The 26,324-nt window shown below is 39.5% G+C and overlaps 2 protein-coding genes across 5 annotated transcripts in view; one reads left to right on the top strand and one right to left on the bottom strand.

Annotated features, from left to right (window-relative positions):
- LOC137617218 (transmembrane protein 177) overlaps positions 1 to 26,324 on the bottom strand; it is a 193,386-nt gene that overhangs the window by 133,119 nt on the left and 33,943 nt on the right. The window lies entirely within an intron of this gene.
- Positions 1 to 26,324, top strand: part of Oscillin (glucosamine-6-phosphate isomerase Oscillin) — a 49,566-nt gene that overhangs the window by 22,127 nt on the left and 1,115 nt on the right. The window contains exons 7-8 of one of the 4 annotated variants that reach the window (XR_011039587.1): positions 12,352 to 12,449; positions 25,292 to 26,324. The exon at positions 25,292 to 26,324 is cut by the window's right edge and continues 1,115 nt beyond it. Coding sequence is in view for 2 of the 4 variants with exons in the window: in XM_068347150.1 (XP_068203251.1) it covers positions 25,292 to 25,351 (60 nt within the window). In the remaining 2 variants the exon portion in view is untranslated. Of the gene's footprint in view, positions 1 to 12,351; positions 12,454 to 25,291 lie in introns of all 4 variants that reach the window. The other 3 variants (XR_011039588.1, XM_068347151.1, XM_068347150.1) reach the window with 3 other exon arrangements.

The raw sequence follows: 26,324 nt of genomic DNA, 5'->3' as shown, positions 1-26,324 counted from the left end.
TTTATCACTAATTGCTCTCTCTGAACTTTTGATCAATACTGAAAGCCTGCTTAATCTTTTTTGTAAAATAAATTTTCTTATCTGAACTGTTCGAGTAACCAATTTGTACGATAGCTTTAGAATGCATTCATAGCTTTAAAATGCTCTCAGAATACAATATCTCCTCTTTTTTAGAGAGTTTTACCTTTTAATGTGTTTTTCTTATGCGTCTTGGAGTCTTGCATATTGAGTGAGCTCTGTGGTTATTTGAAAACTTTAACAAAACTTTGTCTTTGGCAATTGACAACTTAAGCAGTTTTATCATCGATGACACACTTAGCAAAATAGCTTATAGAAAATTTTATAAACTCATGTTTGCCTAAAGATAGAGAAATTAAATCATATGAATTTAGTTGGGCATACAGAGAGAAAAATAAGTTTATAATTTTCAATATTAAACTTACCCGATAATCATGTAGCTGTCAACTCCGTTGCCCGACAGAATTCTACGGGAGGGATACGCCAGCTATCACTATACTAGAAGGGGGTGTACTCACCAGCGCCACCTGTGGCCAGGTACTACAGTACTTCTTGTTGACACCTCCTCAATTTTTCCTCTGTCGTGCTTCCGGCAAGACGTTCTGGGATACGCTTATGATCTTGGAGTATTTTCACGGCTTTTGGTGAAGTATTTCTCTCAGATTTCGGCTGTCGCTTTACTGGAAAACTTCTATATTAGCTTAGATAGCTATTATTTAGTTCTGATTAATGGTTAACGATCTTTTTGCTTGTTTTGGAATCCCCACTTGGCTAACTCTTTGATTCAAGATGTCTGACATTTCACAAGCCCCACCCCATAGACGATGTAGGTCTTGTAATAGGCGTATTCCGAAGGCCTCGGTAGATCCTCACACCGCTTGTTCTGACTGTAGGGAAAGACCCTGTCAGTTGGAAGATCGATGTGAGGAATGCGCCGGACTTTCGGAACTTGAATTTGTCCGATTTCTTAAATATTCAACCAAGTTAGAGAGAGAGAGAGTTAGGAGGAGTTCTTCTCGCTCTTCACTTTTTTCCTCACCTCATGATCCCCTACCTTTTCCTCCCCCTGTAGTGGCTACCCCCGAACCTACTATTTGCCCTCAACCTGATATGTCTGTTGTTTTGCGTGCCATTCAGGCTTTAGGTGACAAAGTGGAATCGGTGGTTAGTGATCATAAGTCTCTTATGGCCGAAGTCAAGGAACTTAAGGTCAAGAGTGCAGTGGGTGGTAATAGTGCCAGTGCTGTGACAAGTGCTAGTGTCAGTGCAGTGCCAAGTGCTAGTGTCAGTGTCAGTGTGGTGCGTGAGGGTACTTCTGTGCCTGCCAGTCGTCCTCCCAGTCCGGGACCTCTTGCAAGCTCCCAAGCCCAGGGGAGAAGCAATGTCGAAGGGCAAAAGGGTTCGGCAGGCCTTGATCGGCGCACAGAAGTATCCTCGGTGGTTGCGGGCGTGTCTTCCAGAGACCGTCACTCCCACCCGCAGACGATTGAGCCCGTCTTTTACTCGTCTGCTGAAGAATTGTCAGGGAGAAAACGTTGGACTCAGGTCTCAAGACCTATCAAACGCAAAGTCCAGACCTCAAGAGCTCTACAACCTGGCTGCAGTCATTGGATCAGCTCTGACTCGCCGCAGTCATCAGTTGACTGCACACCTCCTAAGAGGAGTAAGGTGCTGCCGCAACAGATCTCTTCTGTTAAGGCTTTGCCTCAGCAGACCTTAGTGTCTGCCGACCCCAAGTTGACTCTACTGCAGTCCATGCAGTCACAACTTGCGGTCTTTATGCGTGAGTGTCAGGCTGAGAAGGTTACACCTCCTCCTGCGATCGCTCCGCCTAACCGCAGTCCTGCCTGCCAGGCGTACGATGTTGAGGCTCCTCAGGATACCTTACCACGTACTGAGTTGCCAGTTTCCAGCGGTGTGCAGCTACCTCCGCCTTCCTTAAGGCAACCTCAGCAATGGGAACAGGAAGCTTATACCTTACTTCCTCCGCTTCCACTTGCGGTTCCACCAGTGAGGCAACACTCTCTTGAGGTACAACAACCTCTCCCATCCATGAGGCAGACACCTCAGCTCTCGCTGCAGCGACCTCAACCCTCCTCAAGGCGAGAGCCTCAACACCTTAGCCTTGCGCCTCAGGAACCGCAACTCGCGAGACAAGAACTGCGTTCTGCGCAGCCACTACCTCAACTCTCGCAGCTCACACCTCAGGAACCTCAACTCATTCCTCAGGAACCTGCTACTGCGCATCCGCTAACCTTACAGCAAGCGCAACTCTTGAGTCAAGACACTCATGCCAGGAGTCAGCCTCCTCAACCCATGCGCCTACCTTCTGCTACTCCTTTTGTCCAGCCTTTGCAGCCTGAACCTCAGGTTTTGCCTCAGCAACAGAGACTTGAGGATGAAACCACAAGCGTTTTTGCTCCCGCTCGTGCCGATTCTGCTGTTCAGCATACCTTACCTCTCACTTCGCTACACTCTGGTGATGAGGTTTCTGATGATGAGGCTGCACACCTGGATCCCTCATCAGACGTGGAAGATTCCAAGTCTTCTCCTCCTCCTATTGACTTTCGTAAGGTCCTGGCTCTTTTCAGAGAGGTATACCCAGACCATTTTGTCTCTGCTACCCCCCGCTCTCCGCCATCTGAGTTTTCGCTGGGCATGCAGCCAGCCAAGTCAACTTATACTAAGCTCGTCTTTGCAACGTCCTCTAAGAGAGCTCTAAGAATTTTAGGGGAGTGGTTGCAGTCTAAGCAGCAACTAGGAAAGACTTCCTTTATGTTCCCACCGACTAAGCTCACTTCTAAAGCGGGCGTTTGGTATGCCACAGGAGAGGAACCAGGCTTGGGAGTACCTGCCTCTGCCCAGGCTGACTTCTCAAGTTTGGTAGACTCTCCTCGTAGAACAGCAATGAGGCGCTCAAAGGTTTGCTGGACCTTCTCCGATCTAGATCACTTCCTAAAGGGTGTATTTAGAGCCTTTGAGATGTTCAATTTCCTAGACTGGTGCCTGGGGGCCCTTAGCAAGAAGACCTCCCCTGCGGACAAGGACTCAGCCATGCTCTTAATGTCCTGCATGGATAAAGCTATTAGGGATGGATCTGGCGAGCTTGCTTCAATGTTTGTGTCAGGAGTGCTTAAGAAAAGGGAGCAGCTTTGTTCCTTCCTTTCTTCCAGCATCACACCTTGTCAAAGGTCTCAACTCCTTTTCGCTCGTAAGACTAAGGTTGCTCCCTCAGTCCCCAGGACTTATCGCACCCCAGTGGCTGATACTCCTGCTACGAGGTTTATTCCGCCCTTTCGTGGTAGAGCCCCCAGCCGAGGAAGCTCCCGTCCAGACTCTTCCAGGAGCAAGTCTAGGAAAGGTTCCAAGACTTCAAAAGGCAAACACTGACTCTCCTCCTCTCCAGACAGCAGTAGGAGCCAGACTCAAGATCTTCTGGCAAGCCTGGGAAAAGAGAGGTGCAGACGCCCAGTCTGTCAGTTGGCTGAGGGAGGGTTACAGGATACCATTCTGCCGCAAACCCCCTCTGACCACTTCTCCCATCAACCTCTCTCCCAACTACAAGGAAAAGGACAAGAGGCTAGCGTTGCACCAGGAGGTGTCGCTCCTGTTACAGAAGAAGGCAGTGGTTATAGTCCGGGACCATCAATCCCCGGGCTTCTACAACCGTCTCTTTCTGGTGGCCAAGAAGACAGGAGGTTGAAGACCGGTGCTGGACGTCAGCGCGCTCAATGCTTATGTCACCAAGCAGACGTTCACTATGGAGACGACGAAGTCGGTCCTAGCAGCGGTCAGGCAGGAGGACTGGATGGTCTCGTTGGATCTGAAAGATGCTTACTTTCACGTTCCTATTCATCCAGACTCCCAACCTTTCCTGAGATTCGTTTTTGGAAAGGTTGTCTACCAATTCCAAGCCCTGTGTTTTGGCCTAAGCACAGCTCCTATGGTGTTTACGCATCTGATGAGGAATATTGCAAAATTCCTCCACTTATCGGACATCAGAGCCTCCCTTTATTTAGACGACTGGCTGTTGAGAGCCTCCACGAGTCGTCGCTGTCTGGAGAGTCTCAACTGGACTTTGGACTTGATCAAAGAACTGGGTCTGTTAGTCAATTTAGAAAAGTCCCAGCTCATTCCCTCCCAATCCATTGTGTACCTGGGAATGGAGATTCGGAGTCAGGATTTTCGGGCTTTTCCATCGGCCCCAAGGATAAGCCAAGCCCTAGATTGCATCCTGAGCATGCTGAAGAGGAGCAGTTGCTCGGTGAGACAGTGGATGAGTCTCACAGGGACCCTTTCATCGTTGGCCCTGTTCGTCGAGCTAGGGAGACTCCACCTCCGCCCTCTCCAATTCCATCTAGCAGCTCATTGGGACAAGGGTTTGACGCTCGAAGCAATCTCTATCCCGGTCACCAAAGAGATGAAGACCACTCTCTTGTGGTGGAAGACCAATCTCCTTCTCAGGGAGGGCCTATCGCTGGCGATTCAGACCCCCAATCTTCATCTCTTCTCGGATGCATCGGACTCGGGCTGGGGCGCGACCTTGAACGGACAGGAGTGCTCGGGAACGTGGAACGAGGAACAGGAAACGCTCCACATCAACTGCAAGGAGCTACTAGCAGTTCATTTAGCCCTATTGAACTTCAAGTCCCTCCTGCTAGGCAAGGTGGTGGAGGTGAACTCCGACAACACCACAGCCTTGGCTTACATCTCCAAGCAAGGAGGGACCCATTCGAGGAGCCTATACGAGATAGCAAGGGACCTCCTCATTTGGTCAAGAAGTCTAAACCTCACCCTAGTTACGAGGTTCATTCAGGGCAACATGAACGTCTCAGCAGATCGCCTAAGCAGAAGGGATCAGGTCATCCCCACGGAATGGACCCTCCACAAGAGCGTGTGCAACAGACTTTGGACCTTGTGGGGTCAGCCGACAATAGATCTTTTTGCCACCTCCATGACCAAGAGACTTCCTTTGTACTGTTCCCCAGTTCCAGACCCAGCAGCAGTTCATGTGGATGCTTTTCTGCTGAATTGGTCCCATCTCGACCTTTACGCATTCCCACCGTTCAAGATCATAAACAAAGTCCTTCAGAAGTTCATCTCTCACGAAGGGACACGGCTGACGCTGGTTGCTCCCCTTTGGCCTGCAAGAGAATGGTTCACAGAGGTACTACAATGGCTGGTCGACGTCCCCAGGACTCTCCCTCTAAGAGTGGACCTTCTACGTCAACCTCACGTAGACAGGTTGCACCCAAACCTCCACGCTCTTCGGCTGACTGCCTTCAGACTGTCGAAAGATTCGCTAGAGCTAGAGGCTTTTCGAAGGAGGCAGCCAGTGCGATTGCCAGAGCAAGGAGGGTATCCACTCGTAGAGTCTACCAATCCAAGTGGGAAGTCTTCCGGAGCTGGTGTAGAGCCAATGCAGTTTCCTCTACCAATACCTCTGTAACCCAAATAGCTGACTTCCTATTACATCTAAGGAATGAGAGATCCCTTTCAGCTCCTACGATTAAAGGGTACAGGAGTATGTTGGCTTCAGTTCTCCGCCACAGAGGTTTGGACCTTTCTTCCAACAAGGACCTTCAAGACATCCTTAAGTCTTTTGAGACTTCTAAAGAACGTCGTCTACCCACTCCAGGCTGGAATCTAGACGTAGTCTTAAGGTTCCTTATGTCACCTAGGTTCGAACCTCTTCAGTCAGCTTCCTTCAAGGACCTTACCCTCAAGACTCTTTTTCTCGTCTGCCTTGCAACAGCTAAAAGAGTCAGTGAGGTTCATGCCTTCAGCAAGAACATTGGGTTCACATCCGAATCTGCAACATGTTCTTTACAGCTCGGATTCTTAGCTAAGAATGAAGTTCCTTCACGTCCTTGGCCTAGATCGTTTGAAATTCCTAGCCTCTCCAACATGGTAGGTAACGAGCTAGAAAGAGTTCTTTGCCCTGTCAGAGCTCTGAAATATTATCTTAATAGGTCAAAACCTATTCGAGGACAGTCAGAAGCCTTATGGTGTGCAATCAAGAAACCTTCGAGGCCCATGTCCAAAAACGGGGTTTCGTATTATATAAGGCTTCTGATTAGAGAAGCCCATTCTCACTTGAAGGAGGAAGACCTTGCTTTGCTGAAGGTAAGGACCCACGAAGTGAGAGCCGTAGCTACTTCGATGGCCTTTAATAAAAACCGTTCTCTGCAGAGCATAATGGATGCAACTTATTGGAGGAGCAAGTCAGTGTTTGCATCATTTTATCTTAAAGATGTCCAGTCTCTTTACGAGAACTGCTACACCCTGGGACCATTCGTAGCAGCGAGTGCAGTAGTAGGTGAGGGCTCAGCCACTACATTCCCTTAATCCCATAACCTTTTTTAACCTTTCTCTTGAATGCTTTTATTGTTGTTTTTATGGTTGTTACGGTAGGCTAAGAAGCCTTCCGCATCCTTTTGATTTGGCGGGTGGTCAATTCATTCTTGAGAAGCGCCTGGGTTAGAGGTTGTGTAGAGGTCCTTTAGTAGGGGTTGCAGCCCTATATACTTTAGCACCTTAGAGTTGATTCAGCCTCCTAAGAGGAACGCTGCGCTCAGTAAGGAAGACGAACTTAATAAAGGCAGAGTAACGGTTCAAGTCGACTTCCTTACCAGGTACTTATTATTTCATTGTTATTTTGAGATAACTGATTATATGAAATACGGGATACTTAGCTATCCTTTAGTCTTGTACACTGGTTTTCACCCACCCCCCTGGGTGTGAATCAGCTACATGATTATCGGGTAAGTTTGATATTGAAAAATGTTATTTTTATTAGTAAAATAAATTTTTGAATATACTTACCCGATAATCATGATTTAATTGACCCTCCCTTCCTCCCCATAGAGAACCAGTGGACCGAGGAAAAATTGAGGAGGTGTCAACAAGAAGTACTGTAGTACCTGGCCACAGGTGGCGCTGGTGAGTACACCCCCTTCTAGTATAGTGATAGCTGGCGTATCCCTCCCGTAGAATTCTGTCGGGCAACGGAGTTGACAGCTACATGATTATCGGGTAAGTATATTCAAAAATTTATTTTACTAATAAAAATAACATTTTTCATACACTGTCTTCTATCATTCGTTAGCATAGATATTTAAATATTAGATAATTGAAGTAAATGCTGTTAGTGCTATTAGCTGTCACTTGATGTTGTTGCATTGATGAATGCAGCTTAATGGGGGTATACTTGTCGAGAAATATATTGAAATCTTCCAGTAGTGGCAGAAATTGTGAAATGGGGCATACAGCTTTCTTTGGTTATGCCAGAATATGATCAGGGTGAAACCCCCCCCCCACCCCCTGGCTATTTTGGAACAAATTTAAAGTGTCCACTATTTTCCCATGGCCAACCCCAAACCATTCATATCTTGGAGACTATTTTGCAGATTAGAGGATTTAAAGGTCTATTCCCTTTAGTTCTGAGGTTGTCTAATTGATATATCTGTGGTTTGTGATACCCTGAGAGTTTTACTCTAAAAAATAGATGTATCAGTTAATTTAGTTATTTTGAATACCTGGTATTGAAAAATATAACACTTAGAACAATAAGCAGAAAGCATATAGGCTGCCTTATGAACCTAATTGTCTATCAGGCTGCCTTCTAAGTTAAAATTCAGTGATTAATGCATTTTAACCACTACTGTATTGGTTTATAGATTAATCACAATTTGAAATATTGTCTGTTGAATTATGTACATTGCAGACCTAAATTAGATTTATGTATTGGAAACATAAAAATGGTCACTTAGTACCTTCATGATATATACTGTATTGTACAATACAGTTATATGTAAAGCTTTCCATATATGTATGGTATATGAGGAATACAAACCAAGGCAGTGAGAACATTATTTAAAATCATCTTTATTGCTTCAAGTGCCTTGGCATTTATATAATGAGGTGCAATGTGAGTTTGTCTTTCTACATTTACTGTTAGTTTTGCATGATCTTGTACATCCACAGTGTTGAAGGATTGAACATGCCCTACTGACACCTTCAAGAGTTGTCCAGCATGGTAGAAATTGTTTTGTCCATCCCCAGTTAACAGGGTCAGGAATCTCTTGATGCAGCTGTAGTACCTGGTTCCAGATAAAGGCTACCTGGAGAGTAACACACCTCATATGTTGATATAAAGCTGCCTGGGTTGGAGGGATATTGTTAAGGGTTTTACTTCTGTTGAATACAGTCTCTTCCTAGTTTCATTATAGTAGCAGTTCCACAATATTTGCTGTAAAGAAGTACAGTAAAGCACTCGATACACTGTGTTGCTGTTGAGTCCCTAGTAAAGCAATCAGGGTCTTGAAATAATGTGAGCAAACTTTTTTTAAGTTCTGGATATATCTTCCACACTTCCCTTGCTGTCTTCTTGCCAACTCCTGCAAAGTATGAGGTAGTGTCGGGATTGGTCTGGGCATGAAGAAGGAAAGCATTCAACCCACATCAGGGCTCACCTGTGATACTAACTGGTTGATTGGCAAGTACTGGAAGTGTTTTCCTGTCACAAAAGTGTGCCCACTGTTTACAGTGTGCTGCTTTATTGTGTCCGTGTTGAGCTGCATATTTTAGTTGAAGGAATGTTCTTGAGTCAGCTTCTTGATGGTTGCATGGTTCTAAGCCCTCTGTACTGTGAGGCCTTGTATTGAGTACCGTGTTACCCATTGTTTTTAAGAGCTGTACACCTAAATTTGCTTTGACTAACTGTTGACTGAAGAATATCGAGAGTCCTATAGTTTTTGAAATTGTTGAGGATAACATTTCATTATTTTCTGGCAAATGGAATGTTTTATTGACACATTCAGAGATATGAGATTGTGTAAAGGTTGCTACTGTAATTGTTTTCCTACATATTCACTAATTGTCTTAACCGACTGCTGAGTGGATTGTATAAAATTAGATACTGATGGCCCATCTAAGACTTACTGTAACATATGTTGATGGCTTATGAAAGCAGTTCAATACTTTGTTCCACTTCTCAGATTGCCCACATTTGGTTTTCATACATGAAAAAATCATCAGACTCTGTATCTATTCATGACTGCAATGAGATTAATAAGTGAGCTATCAAGACTAAGTTGTCCTTGGCATTCTGTGGTTTGATAGGTAATTTTCTGAAGGTACTGTATATAGTCCATTGTGAAGCATAGTTTGTCACTTCTTTCAAAGCCCTAAAAACCGTGTTTCTACAAATTCTGCATAAAATTCACATTCAATTTTGTTCGTAGTTCTTAATTTAGTTACACGTTCATCCATAATTCACCTAGTAGTAAGGTAAGAACTTGTATCGTAAAGAAGATTTCTGGGTTCATTTAGGACTTGCACTACATTTTTCATGTTACTGTGTAATCTAATATCTAGACGCTTCAACTCTTTATGGTTATGGGATAAATTTGATTTGGGATTCTGTGATATAATTTCAACATAATTAGTAATAATCTTTGCACACGGAAGAAATGCTAGAATCCATGTGAGCAAAGTTGTCAATTCATCAATTAGACCAAAGGGACCTTCACCTTCATCCCCTTTGATGAAGTCATTTGAATGTTTGTGACTAGTCTTTTTCCATCATTGAGAATAGGTTTTCTGACATTTGTACAACAAAATTACCCCTCATAAACTCATGGTTTATTTTCGGTTGCCTGTCTTTTAGTTGTAACAGGTTTTTCGTGTACTGACAACCCCCTTACATGATATGAATGGTCATAATGCTACATAAATGTAGCATTCATAGTCTCCTCCTCTATCTGTTAAGATTCATGGATTGTGAGTAGTAGTCAAATTGAGGATATATCTTTGCCATGGATTCGTACCATGAGGTTTGTGATGTTGTATACCTCTTTTCGCAATATATTCAGTGCAATGAGAGTAACTTGGTGCTTTATATTTGAAGCGCTCAAGACTGATGGAGTACGACCATCCCAAGCAGAGCCATCTAACCATTTCCCCATAATCTCAAGTTTCATGGAATGCTTTACCATACAAGGGGTGTGTGTTTTTTCAACAGAGGAAAAATCCCTATACTTTATCAATAAGAGTGTGCGGATTGTTTGTCTCTAGTCCAGCAAACATCGTAGCGAAGAGGTAAAATCGTATAAATCGACCAAATAATCTCCGAGATATAAATTGTTTGGGGTTGGTCGTAGGATATTGGCTCCAATATGGGTGGTGCGATAGTGGCATCCCCACCCTGATTATGTTTTGGCATTGCCAAGGGAAGCTGCTGGCCAGCTGCATGCCAAATTTCAAAATTTATGCCTTAATTTTTCAACAAATCTTTATCACTAGCTGAGGTGACTTGCTGCATTGTCATTTGGTTATTGCTGGCAACTCTGGTATGTTCTGATTTTACTCAACCTGAGCCTCAATTTAGTAATAGACAGTAGAACACTGTTTCTATATTGAATTTGATCTTTTTTTTTTTTTCTTTTTTTTTCCACCCAATGAAATATTCAAGGTATATTGTGGGTGCTCTTGAATAGGTTTTTTTTTTTCTACTACACACACTTTCACAGTTAAATGGCTTTGTTGTGGTTATGAAGCACAGTACTTTTCACATTTTCAGAGCTTTCAGTTCAGTGTGATTTTATAATTTGTCTTGGGTTTATATGTGGGAATTTTCTTAAAGCATTTACTTGGTATGAAGCATAGAAGCTTATACATTTTTCTTATATCCAGATTGTATGGAACTAATTATCATGGATATCATTATTATTGTGATATGTTATATTTAGTAGGAAACTCCTTAATGGGTTGGACTCTGCCCCATTAAGATAATGTTATTTTGGGGTTATATCAAAATCCTACGATTATTGATTTTAAATTTATTTTCTTCATTTCCAAATCATTTGAAAGAGAATTCCATGTTCTAAAAGATGTACATAGGAAATTTATTTAGCATTTTTCTTTTCTACTCTTAATCAATGTATAGTAGTCACCTTCAAAGGTAACCATTTGTAATTTAGATGTATTTTTTTTAAGTGAATGTATTGTACAAGTTATAGGACATAAAATTCTGTATCTTAAAAATTTAGGAAAAAATTTCTACAAAAATTTTGTTTTGAGAAGTCAGAATTCAAAGTTATTTTTTGTAGAGATTGGTTGAATATACTCTAGTATGCATCATTATGGGCTTTTAGCAGAAATTTTCTTCACCACTGGGGAATCTTTAGGACTTCATCATTATATTTCAAGATTAATATTTACTAGGCAATGGTGAGGCCCTTCTGTCAAATCCAGAAATATAAAAACTTTTATGTATTGGATGCCGACACGACTAAGATATTGGTAGCATAATATATTCTTGTCTGCATACTTTATAGATAAATATTATCCTTTAGGCGCATTTAGGTATAGTCTGACACTTTATGCTATGCATCTCTCAGCAGGAATTAGAATACCTAAGAAAATGAAAGCAAAGTAAAAGGCAGAAAGTAATGCAGCTAAAGAAAGAAGAGATACTGCAAGGATTATGAACTGTTCACATTTTGCAGGTTAAGACAAACTATGTGGAGTAATCTCAGTGGATAAGAGGAAAAAAAACTCTGGCAAAACTGATATATCAAACACGTTTAAATATGAGCATTTATAAATAATAGGTGTATTTATTTAAATTCTTCTTTTTTATTTTCAAATATATATAGGGTTTTTATGTTACTAGATAGGTTATGTTCTTTAAAACTTTGTGATGTCCCCAAAATAAAACATGACCTCATTACATCAGAAAATTTAACCAAGATCTTTTACTTGATTTACAGTAAGTAGGTAAAAGTTTTAGTGAGGGATTATTTTCAATCTTGCATAGATTAAACGCAACATTTTATAAAGTATATTGGGGGGGGGACCTTCGTTGCAACATCTATTTGATGTTCAGTTGTGGCTGAGAAAAGTGGTCATATCTGTTGCAGGAATTATTTCCCCTGATAAGACATAATTTATAAAAATAACAGATTTCACCGGTGTGCACTCTTTGCTTAGGATTTTCAATATTTGCACCATTTTTTCTCTGTTGAATATAAATGGTATCTGTGATAATTAGGCAGTTTCATACAATATCTTATATGACTGTGGGAATGTTACACAAACTTTTAACAGTCGCCTATACATTATCAGATTTCATGATTATGCAATTTGTAAATATTTTCATGTACTGTACATTGAAGAAATATGGATCAATTTGTGGGTGCTTCCCTTGATTTTTCTACCTTTTTGACAAAATTGGCATTGTCTTGTCTCTAAATTGATATGGGACAGTGTGGTTTCTCACTTTCTTTTGATGGTTTTTTTCCTCTGAATGTAATTCCTTCATTTTTACAGAATCTTCATGACATACATTCTTGCCTGATAGAAGAGGAGCCTTGAAAGGTGATGGTTGCATGGCTGTTTGGCTTGATGCTTTATTAACTATGCAAACTGTAGGTAATTTTTCTTTGAATTATAAAACTTCTTTCCCTTTGATGCTCGTTTTTTATAATCCACAATTTTTTTAAACATGCATGGTATACATTTGTAAAAGATCCCCCTGCAATGAATCTTGAGTTTGTCAAATGCATTTTATTTTAACAAAGTAATTTTTTCAAGGATTCTTCCCCAATGTTCATATGCTATGCGATTTCAGATGCAAGCTGGTCGATAGATTTTATCAGGGATTTCATACCCTCTCTTGTCATTGGTAGTTGCATAATGTTAAATGAATGTATGTGTATGTGTGTGTGTATATATATATATAACTACAATAATCCAAAATTCATTATTTTCTCGTGACATTAAGCTCTCTACTAAGCGCCAAAACACTAGCATGTGAACTAACCTACTTCTTAGCTGTGCAATTTAAAATTTATATATAATTTCTCATCTTTTGTATATTTTAATTCTTTATTATTATATTTTCTCACAGTATTAACGAAAGCTCATTAGTTCAATGATCATGTGGAGGAGGTTCTACCCATTTCAGTATAAATTAAAGAATTTTTGTCATGTAGTATTAGGGATATAATAATGCTACATTTAAAAATGCCATGTCCTTCTTACTAAAGAACTTGATCATTGATGTCTATCTCAATTTAGACGGGAGCACATGACATTGGGGGAGTTACACAATTTTACGAAGACCTCTTCCAATGATAAAGTTTTAAGTGCAACCAAGTGTAGATAACTCATTATATAAGAAATATTCAAATTGTTTAGGATTCATTACATACTTTAGGTCCTTCAGTTGCTCTGGGGGACATTTTAACTTTGATCCGAAGGGGGTTTTTCCTTTCCCTCCTGTTTAGGTTTTTTGTGTTGATATTTTTGGGAATATAGAGGTACACATTTGTTGTGTATAGAATATGTACCTTTACATTTTCAGGTTTTTACCTTGTGTATGGCTAGCATATTTTTAGTTCTACTGCAAAGTTTTCGGCGCACAGACAATTACTTTTACTTGGGGACTGCAGTAAGTTTCACTTGTCTTACTTGTGCCAGGCCTGTCACCATCTTCAATCTGTGATCAGTAAGCACAGCAGAAGATTGGATGACTGAAAAAAGCATTTCAAGAATTAGATTTCATTATCTCCAATTTATTATTACAATAGTTGTAGATTATCATTATCCCTCCATTTTACTGAATATGGTATGAGGCAAATCAATATTTGGGAATATTAATTGAAATAAAGCAAAATTTCATAATTTATATTATTTCATTACCTGACCAATACTGTACTGCAAACAGCTTCCCACCTCCCCTCATCTAGTGGTCTTGGAAGCAAAATGGGGTTTTAAACAAGTGTAATCACACACCTGGTAGTGGGATTGAACTAACTCAAGCTAGGCAAAATCCAGAGAAACCTAATTTTTCACTTGTTTATTACAATGTTTGAAATTTGAATCCTATTCTGTAGCATAGGAAAACTGACTCGTGTATTGAAATAGTAACTGCATTTTGTTTGAAAAATTGTGGATTTTTTGCCAGTTTGTAGAAAACATTTTTGCACAGCATATATCCTGAAAGCAAGTACATACACTAAAGAAAATTATCAATGCTTATTATCCTTACTGTGAACAGTTTACATTCCCTGACTTTAAATTAAAGCCACTGTAACTCACAAGGTTTGAATTCTATGATTTTGTATTTCATTTATATAACTGAATAACTGCATGATTAATTACAAAACAAGTTTGTATTGTTATAGATGTTTTGTTTTCTGTTTTATATACACTGCTATGCCATTGATGTGGGATAAAATATGTGTTCTTAAGATTTTGGTAACTTCATTTAGGGATTACAATTTAGTGTACAGTAATTTGGGTAGCTTGTTTTAGGCCTTACAATTCAGCTTACTCAAGAAGTTAATAGAGAATAGTTTGAGTAATTTGTAGGATTACCACACATTTTTCAATTGAGGACTTTTTTTTTTTTTTTGGTAAATCCCTAGAATCAAAAGTGCATCTGACGTCCAATGAAATATTAAACTACTTTCTGGTGTTGCTTAAAACTAGGAAACCAGTAATGGTATAAGTATTTTGTTACATCCTTGAAAAATTATATTCAAAGTAATTGATTATATTATGTATAAACATTCATATATTAATTTTAACTGCAACTGGCAGTAGTGGGTTCAAAATCAGTGATTAGGTATTCTAAGCAACATAATAGAAGCAAGTATGACCTCAGTATGTAGCAAATATAGTTTTTGAAAAAGTGGTTTTGACAAAAAAAAAAAAAAAAAAAAAAAAAAAAAAAAAAAATTTGGGAGAGATGCTGAACGGTCTACAAGGACTTTACTGAAGAAGGCTAGAACAAGGATTTTAATAAAATATTATTACCAAAGAAATAATCTCCCCTGCTCTAAACTATCATATAAAGGCAGCTAACTACTGACAGCTACCATTATAATAGCCATGGAGAGACTTCAGCATTGGAGGTGCTGTGCCGAGTTCAATAGCACACAGTCAATGCTTTGCATGTTGAAACACACCCTAGAGCAAGGGAGACAATATTTCTTTGGTGTTTTCTGTCATATTGGATTCCCTGTTCTAGCCTTTCAAAAGTCCTTGAAAACCACACAGTCCATTAACCAAAAAAAAAAAAATTATGGGAAAAAAAAAAAAAAACTTGTATTATGGCAAACAAAGACATACATTCAAGATTTGTAAAAGCATATGTACTTCATGATGGAATTCAGGGCATTAATAGCCATGTTGCAGACTTTGTGCTATCCAGGAATTCCTAGTTTTGAAATACCATGTGGGACAGATTTCACCTTGATACAGCAATGGGCTTAGGAATTTGTTAGAAGAAGTATATTATTTGCCAATATTATCATAAAGCTGTTACCAGTTTCTTTGCTTTCATTTCAATTATCAATTACCTGGAATAATTTCTTAATGTTTAGTAATGCAGTCTACATGGTTGAGATAATATATTTTAATTTTATATTTCTAGCAGTTTTGACTGTATTTGAAATGTAATTATGGTATATAAAAGAAAAAATTACTGAGCTTACTTGTTGGGGGAATATGGTATACTGTACTTATTTTTCTGAGCCTAAATTTTACTCAATTTATACAGTGGGAGTCGCTAGGTTTAGAAATGCTTTTCACTTGCCAATTGCTGTATTTTAGAAGTTTGGAGGGAAAATTACTCATGCTTATATTACATAATTATGCTAGGTACTGTTATTTAAACCATAGTGTAGCATCATGCTCTAGTTCTAAGAATTTTGGTCTTCCAAATCTGTTATTCACCAGTCATTTGGTGTTCTGTTATTTAATTTTTTTAATCTTTAGTTTACAAAATACTGACAGTATTTTGAGCATGGGTTTTCAACACTTCAGCTTTCAATATAACTACCAAGGTAACAGTTTTGTCACTCGCTTTAACATAATGACTTAGATGACAGTTTTGGCACTGATGTTATGGTTTCAAGGATATACTGTATATAATTCCAAGTTTGAGTGTTTATTCACTGACAACAATAGCAGCTACCATTATGTGTTGAGTCTACGAATTTTAACCATTGATAACTGAGAAGCATTATTAAATTGCTTTTAATTCTATTTATCATCCAAAGAATTTTAGGGTAATTTTTTATGTATGTATGTACAGTATGTATGTATATAATCTATATCTATCTATCTATCTATCTTTCTTTGCTGCAATGTTTGATGCCCAAGTACTTTTATGGCTTGTTGACCGCTTCATTAATCCAATTTGACATTTGGATGACAACATTTTTATGTAAGTTTTCTATGCACTTAATATGAATCTGACATTACAGCATTGCATTTATTAAGAGGATGTACAGGATAAACATAATAAAAGGCTTACCAGCATTTGAGTGGAATATTTAATAGCCACATTTATGTGCATTCCCAGACAGGAAATTATCCCTCAGATCTCATCTTTTTAATCTAGCATGTCTTTAAATTATCCTTCAATAGTTTTACATCCCCATGTCTTCTGAATAAAGGCTCAGTTCAGCGTGAACTGCTTTTGATACTAAACTTGGGCATCTCTTGTATTATATTAATCTAGAATTAAATTAAAGTATTTATTTCAGCAGTTAAGTATAAGGACATTAGAATAAAGAGTTTTATGTATGTAAAAATGAACATGATGGTGATATTTAGTAAATTTAAGTATTCACATACTGTCGTTAAGTAGTCATTTAGCTGGTAAAAATTTTTTTAATGATAAAATTTATCAAATCTATACATGCCTGATATCCATATTAAATGCCTCTTGTCCACCAAGGGGACATCTGATGGTTAAAGTCAATCTGAATAAGTCTCAACCTTGAAACTAATATCTTATCCTCTTGATCTCGTTATTAAGGGAGGGAGGAGGGTAGGCATATATATGAACATCAGAGGAGTATGAAAATAGAAAAAAAATGTATTAAAATTAATTTTATTTCTTTTAACCTCCCCCGATGTTCATATTACTGACTCGCTAGGAGATTTAAAGTCTTAAAAGAAAATACTCGTGCACTAAACGCCTATTCTGTGGTGGGTACTAAATTGTCACAACTAAGATTATCAAGAACGAAAAAAGACAGTGGTAATGGAGGTAAAATAAGAGGATATAAGGTAAGAGCAGCTAGGGGTTGAAGGAATGCTGCAAAAAACACCTTATTTATTGCCTATATATAGCGTACTGAGTGATGTGCACTAAAAGCACTATCCCCCTTACTGGAATAAACCTTGGAATGTACTATGCATATCATATACTGTAAGCAGAACCTTTAATTTGTACTCTTAGGTTAAGATAGGTATGTATGTATTTTTTTTTTTTTTTTTTTTTTTTTTTTTTTGCTATAAGTTTCATATTATGCTGCTTAGACTAATTACCCAGGTTAAAATTAATATGTAATCATTTAATTCTTGTTTTTACTATAAGTTCTCATTATTATGCTGCTTAAACTAATTACTCAGGTTGAGATAAGTATATAATCATTTAATTCTTTTTTTTTGCTTTAAGTTCTCATTTTTATGATACTTCGACTAATGACACAGGTTAAGATGAGTATTTAATCATTTAATTCTTTTTTTTTTCTTTTGCTTTAAGTTCTTAGGTTAAGATGATTATGTAATGATTTAATTCTTTTTTTTTTGCTTTAAGTTCTCATTATTATGCTACTTAGACTAATTACTCAGGTTGAGATAAGTATATAATCATTTAATTCTTTTTTTTTTAGCTTTAAGCTCTTATTATTATGCTACCTAGGCTAATTGCTCGGGTTAAGATGAGTATGTAAATTTAATTCTTTTTTTGTTTGAAGTTATCCTACTTTAAGTTCTCATTATTATACTACTTAGACTAATTACTCAGGTTGAGATAAGTATATAATAATTTAATTATTTTTTTTTAAATATTTAACTTAGCCGGTGAATATATAATAGCTGCAACTCTGTTGCTCGACAGACACATACATAAAAAACTCGCGAGCGATCGCTATGCAGGTTGCGGGTGTGCCCACCAGCGCCAACTGTCGGCCAGATACCACTCTCGGATGTAAACAAAACCTTCAATTTCTTCTCTGTCGACGTGTCGACAAGACGTACTTTTACTCGCTGTAGAACCTGGAGTTTTCTCAACGTATTTGGTGAAGTACTTCATTTTGGTTTGAGCTTTCGCAGTGCAGGTGTTTTATCTTTATCTTAAATCTTGAACTCGTTTTTGGATAGATTTAATTTTTGATGACAAAGAGAGTATGGACTTTCTTTGACTTTTAAATGGCCGACCCTTCCCTTAGACGGAAGTGTGTTTAGGCTTTTAGCAATTATCTTATCACGTTATAAATTAATTATAGATTTTCCTCTATATATTTTATATCTCACCGCCTTTATTAGGCCTCTTCGATTAACTTTCCATTTATAATAAACATAAAAATAAATTTTTAATGATTTGTTTATACGCGACCTTTCCTGAGAGTAGGCGGTCCTAACTTGGAAACCGAAGTTAAACAACGTTGAGCCCTTTCAATCGTAAATAGCTTTTAAAGAGCTAATGATTTAAAACTTTTTAAATGAATATTTTTTAATAGATATTTTATGAAAGATTTTCTTTGAATAGTCTTCGTACTGTTTCAAAGATGAACTAACGTTTAGCTTATTTATGCTACGTAGTTTGCGCTCTATCGTTACGATAGAGAGAGAGAGTATCACGGTTTCACTTTGCAGAAAGAGTAAATCGATTCTGACGTTTTGTTCATTCTTCTTTCAAAGCTTAAATGTTTTAAATTCTATTTTAAAGGAACTTTTTAATTGAAAAACCTTTCAGTTTTTTCCTTTGGTCAAATAACATGTTTTTTTTTGACGAAACGTAAGTGGGCTCTTCTCTTAGATGCGAAATCAAGAGAGAGAGAGAGAGAGAGAGATAGAGACGGAGGGAGAGAGAGGAGAGAAAACGTTCCGTTCAAGCGGGTAACGTTGTTCTTGAGTTACTCTCGTCCCTAGTCTCTGTACGGGGAGAAAGGATAAAACGTTTTTAGTTTTTTATTCTCGTCCCCAGGCAATGTACGGTGAGAGATTGAAAACGTAGTTTTGAATGAACTAGTGTTTAGTCTCTTCCCCTGCCACTGAATTTTTTATCTTAAAATTGTTTACTGTTTTTTGCTGGTATTAATGTGCTTGCATTATACGACTGATTTCGCTATTACTACCTTTTGATGAGGGTAGAATTGCGTGCTTCAGGTAGAAATCAGTAGAAGTTTCGATTTCAGTGAAATAAGTGCAAAACAGAAAATCGTAGTGATAAAGTGATATTGCTCAAAGTGTTATCAGTGTTGCGACCGAGGGTTCGTCTGTTCGTGCCTGTCGTTCGCCTAGTCCGGGACCTCTTGCAAGCTCCCAAGCCCAGGGGAGAAGTAATGTCGTACGACTTATGGGTTCGAGAGGCCTTGATCAGCGAACAGACGTTCCCTCTATGGTATCGGGTGTATCTTACCAAGATCACCCCTACCATAAGGCGAGAGAGACGATTTTCTCCTCGTCATCCGAAGGCTTTTCGCATAAGAAACCTGAAACAAGGTTTCGAGGCCCTTAAGCGAAAGTCAGTCCTTTCAGGACAGGTCCAGCGTCCTGGTTGTAGCCATTAAGACAGCTCTGACCCTATGCAGTCATCAGAAGACTGCTCGCCGCCTAACAAAAGCGTAACACAGACTCCGAGAGTCTTTTTGTTGGCAAGGTTTTGCGGTCACAGACGTTACCCTCGTCTCTTACCGCAACCATTTCCGTTGATCCTAAATGGGTTGTACGGCAAGACATGCAGAATAAGCTTGCCTCCCTTATGGAAGACTATTCTGCCGATAAGTCCGTTGAGCCTAGCCGTTTATCTCATTGAGATCCTGGCTTTCAGCCACCCTAACGTTCCTTTGTGCGTCCTGTTGACGTTGGCGTAGCTAAGTCACGTCAGTCAGGTTGTTTAGAACCACACTCGATGCGGTCTCGTGTGGATTTTCAGCCACATTTGGACGTTAGGCCACTTGCTGATGCTCCTGTTGACGTTCAGGACTTTCGCTAACTATCGGAGTTGACTTGTTTTGACACTGAGCGTCAACCTCCGCATTCTAGAGTTGTTTTGACTGCTCAGTCTAGGCGGTCAAAGCAGTCTCGAGTGGACGCTGTGCGTCCTCACGCACCTGTTGTTGTTGACAGTTCACAGACTGTCAAGCAGTTACATGACGTTGCGTCCTGGTCTCTCGCACCTGTTGTTGTTGTCAGTTCACAGACTGTCAAGCAGTTACATGACGTTGCGTCCTGGTCCGCTACTAATGCACCAGTGCGTGTGGACTCTGCTTGTAAAGCATTGCCACCACGGTAGGTCTCTCCCTTGCTTGAGACTCTGCTATTATCGGACAAGGTTCCTTTAGATGAGGAAGTTGCTGTTCCCCCTCCTACTGATATTCCCTTGAGGACTCTGTCAGACGGAGAGGAGCCTAAAGCTGCTTAGCCCTCTATGGACTTTAAATAAATCATGCTGATTTTTAAGGATCTTTGTCCGGATCTTTTTGTAACTGCTGCTCCTCGTTCGCCTAAACGTCAGAGCTTACACTAGGCCTAGCTACTTCGAAGCCGTTGTTTTATAAGCTAGTGCTCTCTCGCTCTCCTAGAGAGCTTTACGTTTGCTAGGCGACTGGTTTATCACCAGGAGGAGTTTGGGGGATACAGCCTTTGCTTTCCCTTCTTTTAAACTGGCTTATAGAGCGAGAGTCTGATATGACACGAGAGAAGTTCTCGGCTTGGGAGTTCCTGCCTCTGCCCAGATAGACTTCTCAAACCTCATAGACTCTCCCTGGCGCCTGGCCATGAGACGCTCCAAGATTTTACAGGTCAACTTTACAGCTGTTTTCGAGCCTTTGAAGTTTTGCTGTACAATTATGTCATGCATAAACAAGGCTTTCAGGGATGGCTCCAATGATCTGACAGCCACGTTCTCTGCAGGAACAAGTCCCTCAGGGATGGCTCCATGATTTGGCAGCCATGTTCACTGCAGGAGTACGTAAGAGGCAAGTGCGCTCAATGTGTTCATTGTCAAGACAAACTTCACGATGAAGTCTACCAGGCTGTCTTGACAGCATTTATGGAAGGCGACCGGATGGTCTCTCTCGACCTTCAGGAGGCATACTTCCACATTCCTATACACCCGGATTCCCAACCGTTTCTGAGGTTTGTTTACAGGAATGTGGGGTACCAGTTTCGACCTCCCTGTACTTGGACGACTGGCTTCTCAGAGCATCGTCCAGCCTTCGCTGTCTGCAGGATCTACATTGGACGTTGAGTCTGGCCAGGGAGTTGGGACTTGTGGTCAACCTTAAAGTCCCAACTGATCCCATCCCAGATTATTCTATTTTTGGGGATGGAGATTCGCAGTCAAGCCCTGCTCGAAGTCCAACTAATGCTGAAAAGAAAACGTTTATTCAGTCAGGAGTTGGAACAGTCTCGTAGGGACTCTCTCATCCCTGGAGCAGTTTGTCTCACTAGGGAGACTACCCCTTCTGCCTCTCCGGTTCCATCTAGCCTCTCACTGGAACTAGGACAAGACATTAGAGACGGTATCATTCCCAGTCTCCGAACCAATAAAGGCATGCCTGAAATGGTGGGACAGCAATATCAGTCTGAGAGAGGGACTATCCCTAGCAGTCAAGAACCCAAACCACGTGTTGTCCTCAGACGCGTCGGGTTTGGGTTGGGTGCGACCCTGGACGGTCGGGAATGCGCGGGTCTGTGGACCTCGTCAGAAGAGCATGCACATCAACGGCAAGGAGCTATTACCAGTCCACTTGGCCTTGATGATATTAGGAAGCGTCTTCGAAACTAAGTGGTAGAGGTCAACTCAGACAACACCACAACTTTGGCGTACATCTCCAAGCAAGGAGGCACACACTCCTTCACGCTGCTCGAGATCGCAAGGGACCTTCTCTTATGGTCTAGAATTCGAGGCATCTCCCTGTTGACGAGATTCATCCAGGGGGACTTGAACGTCTTGGCAGACTGTCTCAGTCGGAGGGGTCAGGTGATACCCACGGAATGGACCCTCCACAAGGACGTGGGCAAGAGTCTTTGGGCTTCTTGGGGTCAACCAACCATAGACCTCTTTGCCTCCTCGTTGACCAAAAGGTTACCAATCTTTTGCTCTCCAGTCCTAGATACAGAAGCAATCTACATAGACGCGTTTCTACTGGATTGGTCTTTTATGGACTTATATGCATTCCCACCATTCAAGATAGTCAACAAGGTACTGCAGAAGTTCGCCTCTCACGAAGGGACAAGGTTGACGTTGGTTGCTACCCTCTGGCCCGCGAGAGAGTGGTTCACCGAGGTACTTCAATGGCTAGTACACTTTCCTAGAAGTCTTCCTCTAAAGGTAGATCTGTTACGTCAGCCCCACGTAAAGAATGTCCATCAAAGCCTCCCCGCTCTTCGTCTGTCTTCCTTCACACTATCGAAAGACTCTCAAGAGCTAGAGGTTTTTCGAAGGAGGCAGTCAGTGCGCTTGCAAGAGCTAGGAGAGCTTCTACCATTAGAGTATACCAGTCGAAGTGGGAAGTCTTTCGAGACTGGTGCAAGTCAGCATCTGTGTCCTCGTCCAGTACCTCTGTAGCCCAAATCGCAGATTTTCTTTTACATCTGAGAAAGGTTCGCTCCCTTTCAGCTCCCACGATTAAGGGCTACAGGAGCATGTTGGCTTCGGTCTTTCGACATAGAGGCTTAGATCTTTCCAACAATAAAGATCTCCAAGATCTCCTTAAGTCTTTCGAGACCTCTAAGAAACGTCGTTTGGCAACTCCTGGATGGAACTTAGACGTGGTCCTAAGGTTCCTCATGTCAGACAGGTTTGAGCCATTACATTCAGCCTCCCTGAAGGATCTCACCCTCAAGACACTTTTCCTAGTGTGCTTGGCTTCGGCTAAAAGGGTCAGTGAACTTCATGCCTTCAGTAAGAACATCGGCTTTTCTACAGAAAAACGCCACTTGTTCACTTCAACTTGGTTTCCTGGCCAAAAATGAACTGCCTTCTCGTCCTTGGCCTAAATCTTTTGATATTCCTTGCTTATCAGAGATCGTAGGCAACGAACTGGGAAGAGTATTATGTCCTGTTAGAGCTCTTAAGTTCGATTTAGCTCGTACTAAGTCATTACGAGGGAAATCTGAGGCATTATGGTGCTCAGTTAAGAAACCTTCATTGCCTATGTCAAAGAATTCTTTGTCATTTTTTATCAGATTTTTTTAATACGAGAAGCTCATTCTCACTTGAATGAGAAAGACCGATGTTTGCTTAAGGTTAAGACGCACGAAGTTAAGAGATATAGCAACCTCCGTGGCCTTCAAGCAAAATAAATCTCTGCAAAGTATTATGGACGCGACTTTTTGGAGAAACAAGTCAGTGTTCGCGTCATTTTACTTAAAAGATGTCCAGACTCTTTACGAGGACTGCTACACACTGGGTCCATTCGTTGCAGCGAGTGCAGTAGTGGGTGAGGGTTCTACCACTACACTTCCCTAATTCCAATACCCTTTTAATCTGTCTCTTGAAATGTTTTTAATATTATTTTATGGGTTGTTCGGAAGGCTAAGAAGCCTTTCGCATCCTGATTGATTTGGCGGGTGGTCAAAGTCATTTCTTGAGAGCGCCCAGATTAGGGGTTTGATGAGGTCCTGTTGTATGGGTTGCAGCCCTTGATACTTCAGCTCCTGGGAGTCTGTCAGCATCCTAAGAGGATCGCTGGGCTCCGTGAGGAAGACAGACTTACAAGGCAGAGTAATCGTCTAAGTCAACTTCCTCACCAGGTACCTATTTATTTTGGTTTTGTTATATTAAAAACTGCCAAAATGAAAAAACTCTTAGCTTATACGCTGTAAACATAATTAACTCTGGTCTCTACCCACCTCCTTGGGTGTGAATCAGCTATTATATATTCACCGGCTAAGTTAAATATTTAAAAATGATATTTTAATTATAAAATAAATTTTTGAATATACTTACCCGGTGAATATATAAATTAAACGACCCTCCCTTCCTCCCCAATAGAGACGCAGTGGGATGAGAAGAAATTGAAGGTTTTGTTTACATCCGAGAGTGGTATCTGGCCGACAGTTGGCGCTGGTGGGCACACCCGCAACCTGCATAGCGATCGCTCGCGAGTTTTTTATGTATGTGTCTGTCGAGCAACAGAGTTGCAGCTATTATATATTCACCGGGTAAGTATATTCAAAAATTTATTTTATAATTAAAATATCATTTTTTTTTTTTGCTTTAAGCTCTCATTATTATGCTACTTAGGCTAATTGCTCGGGTTAAGATGAGTATGTAATCATTTAATTCTTTTTTTTTTTTTTTTGCTTTAAGTTCTCATTATTATGCTACTTAGGCTAATGTACTACGACTAATGTTTATTATAAGGGGCATAATGTTAAGAAGGTAATTTACTATACTGGTACACCTGGGAAATAAAATAAATTGCTTTGAAAATTGTATTTTCCTTTGCAATCATAGATGAGCATGGAGGTGTACTCTGTGAATGTGCCGTCAAGGTATCAACTGGCTTTTTAGCTTAGGAAAAAAAGTTTTGTAGGTAAGCTGCTTAAGGTTTTCCAACTCGCCTATAAGATGTACCGGTTGCAAGTTCCTGTAATTGACTTAATAATCGAGATGATACAATAAAAAGCTTAAACTAAGAAATTGAAACTGAAGGGAATAGCTGTATACATTGTATCCTTAGATTTTTAAGATGATGTAAATTCTGTACCTTTAGTAATAGTAATCCCATTGAATTGAATATGAGCACTGATCTATTACATACACATGGTTACATTTATTACACATTTCCATGATAAACAGAATGACGGTTTCAAGCTTCACCCTCATATTATGAACATGATGCCAATAGGATCTTTAGATTAATAACTCTTCAACTTTTTCACTAAAAAGACCAGTAGATTTCAAAACTCTTACTATTTCACCCTAGTTCTTAAACTAAAAGTTGACATTATGATTATATAGCCAAATAACCAGTAACTTGTATCATACACTGCCTGCATCAATATGCATTAAAATATTTTATTTCCCATGCACAACATTATATGATTTGGTAATTTCTTAGAGTTAAAGTATTTCTAGGGTTTAGTTTACTATTTAGTGTTCACTAATCACTAGAACTTTACACACGATTTAATATATAATTTTAAGGAAATTATGAGTATAGAAAAGTATAATAATTTCTGAAACCAAGCCTATATATAGCTTTTGTAATAAAATTTTTGTTCACAGGACTTGCAGAATGTACACTCAAAACTGATTGATGACCCCATGATGGTTCAGTTCTCCTAATTGAAGATAGTAAACAAGATATTCATCTTTGCTTTTGTTACACGAGTTTGCATTGGTGATGGGAAGCCGAAATTTGGTGAAGGATGTTCATAATATTTTTTTTTTATTCAATTATTGAACTTAGAATGAATCATTACCAGTAATGTAATCATTATGATACTTTTATTACCAAATGAAGAGGTTTCAAAGTATGTATTGCATTTTCTTTTACTTTTGTTTTCATCAAATGAGGCACTGTCGGTTTGGGTGTGATAGAATGGAGGTGCACAGATATGACTACTGTATTCATTTGCACATGTGTTACTTTGTTATTTTGTGTTTAAATGTTTCGTGTAGTTTTTTTATTTTCATTATCATTACTTTGTAATAGAGGATGGATAATAGTAAATTGGAACTTTTTCTTCTTTTTGACATTATAATACAGTACTTATGTGACTTTTTCATCCTTATGTCCAGTGAGAAAAGGAAAGTAAGGAGTTACGTACATCACTGAAGGAACTACTGTATTGTGATATAGCTATTTAAATGTTAACCGATCTCATTATTATTGGTAAGAAATTAAATATCTTGAATATTCTTATATCGTGTAATTTCTTGCGAGAGCTGTTTGAAATACTGCGAGTGGTCAAGTATCTCACAATTGTGACACTTTGTATTGTAAAAATTTAAATACTTCTAATAGTTTTCTTCTGTTTTAAGATAAACTTTCTAAAAGACACTACATTTAACTATTAAATATACAGTACTCACTTGTGGCAGATAATGGATGGTTGTTTTTCACTTGTTTGTGACTAGTTTAAGTTTAGTTTGTGGCATTATTATTTTTAATTTGCAAACTTTAAATTTATATTGTCTAAGACATTAAATTTCATTGAATTTATTCATTATATATATAATGACACTGTATAATGTCATTTTACAAGCCTTTGAAATGAAAGGATATTCCAACAGCAGTTATCTGTAAATTTGCATA

The sequence above is a fragment of the Palaemon carinicauda genome, chromosome 23 (assembly GCF_036898095.1).
Source record: "Palaemon carinicauda isolate YSFRI2023 chromosome 23, ASM3689809v2, whole genome shotgun sequence".
Lineage (NCBI taxonomy): Eukaryota > Metazoa > Arthropoda > Malacostraca > Decapoda > Palaemonidae > Palaemon > Palaemon carinicauda.
Note: the sequence above shows the minus strand (reverse complement) of the source record. Positions and strands in the feature narration are given on the sequence as shown.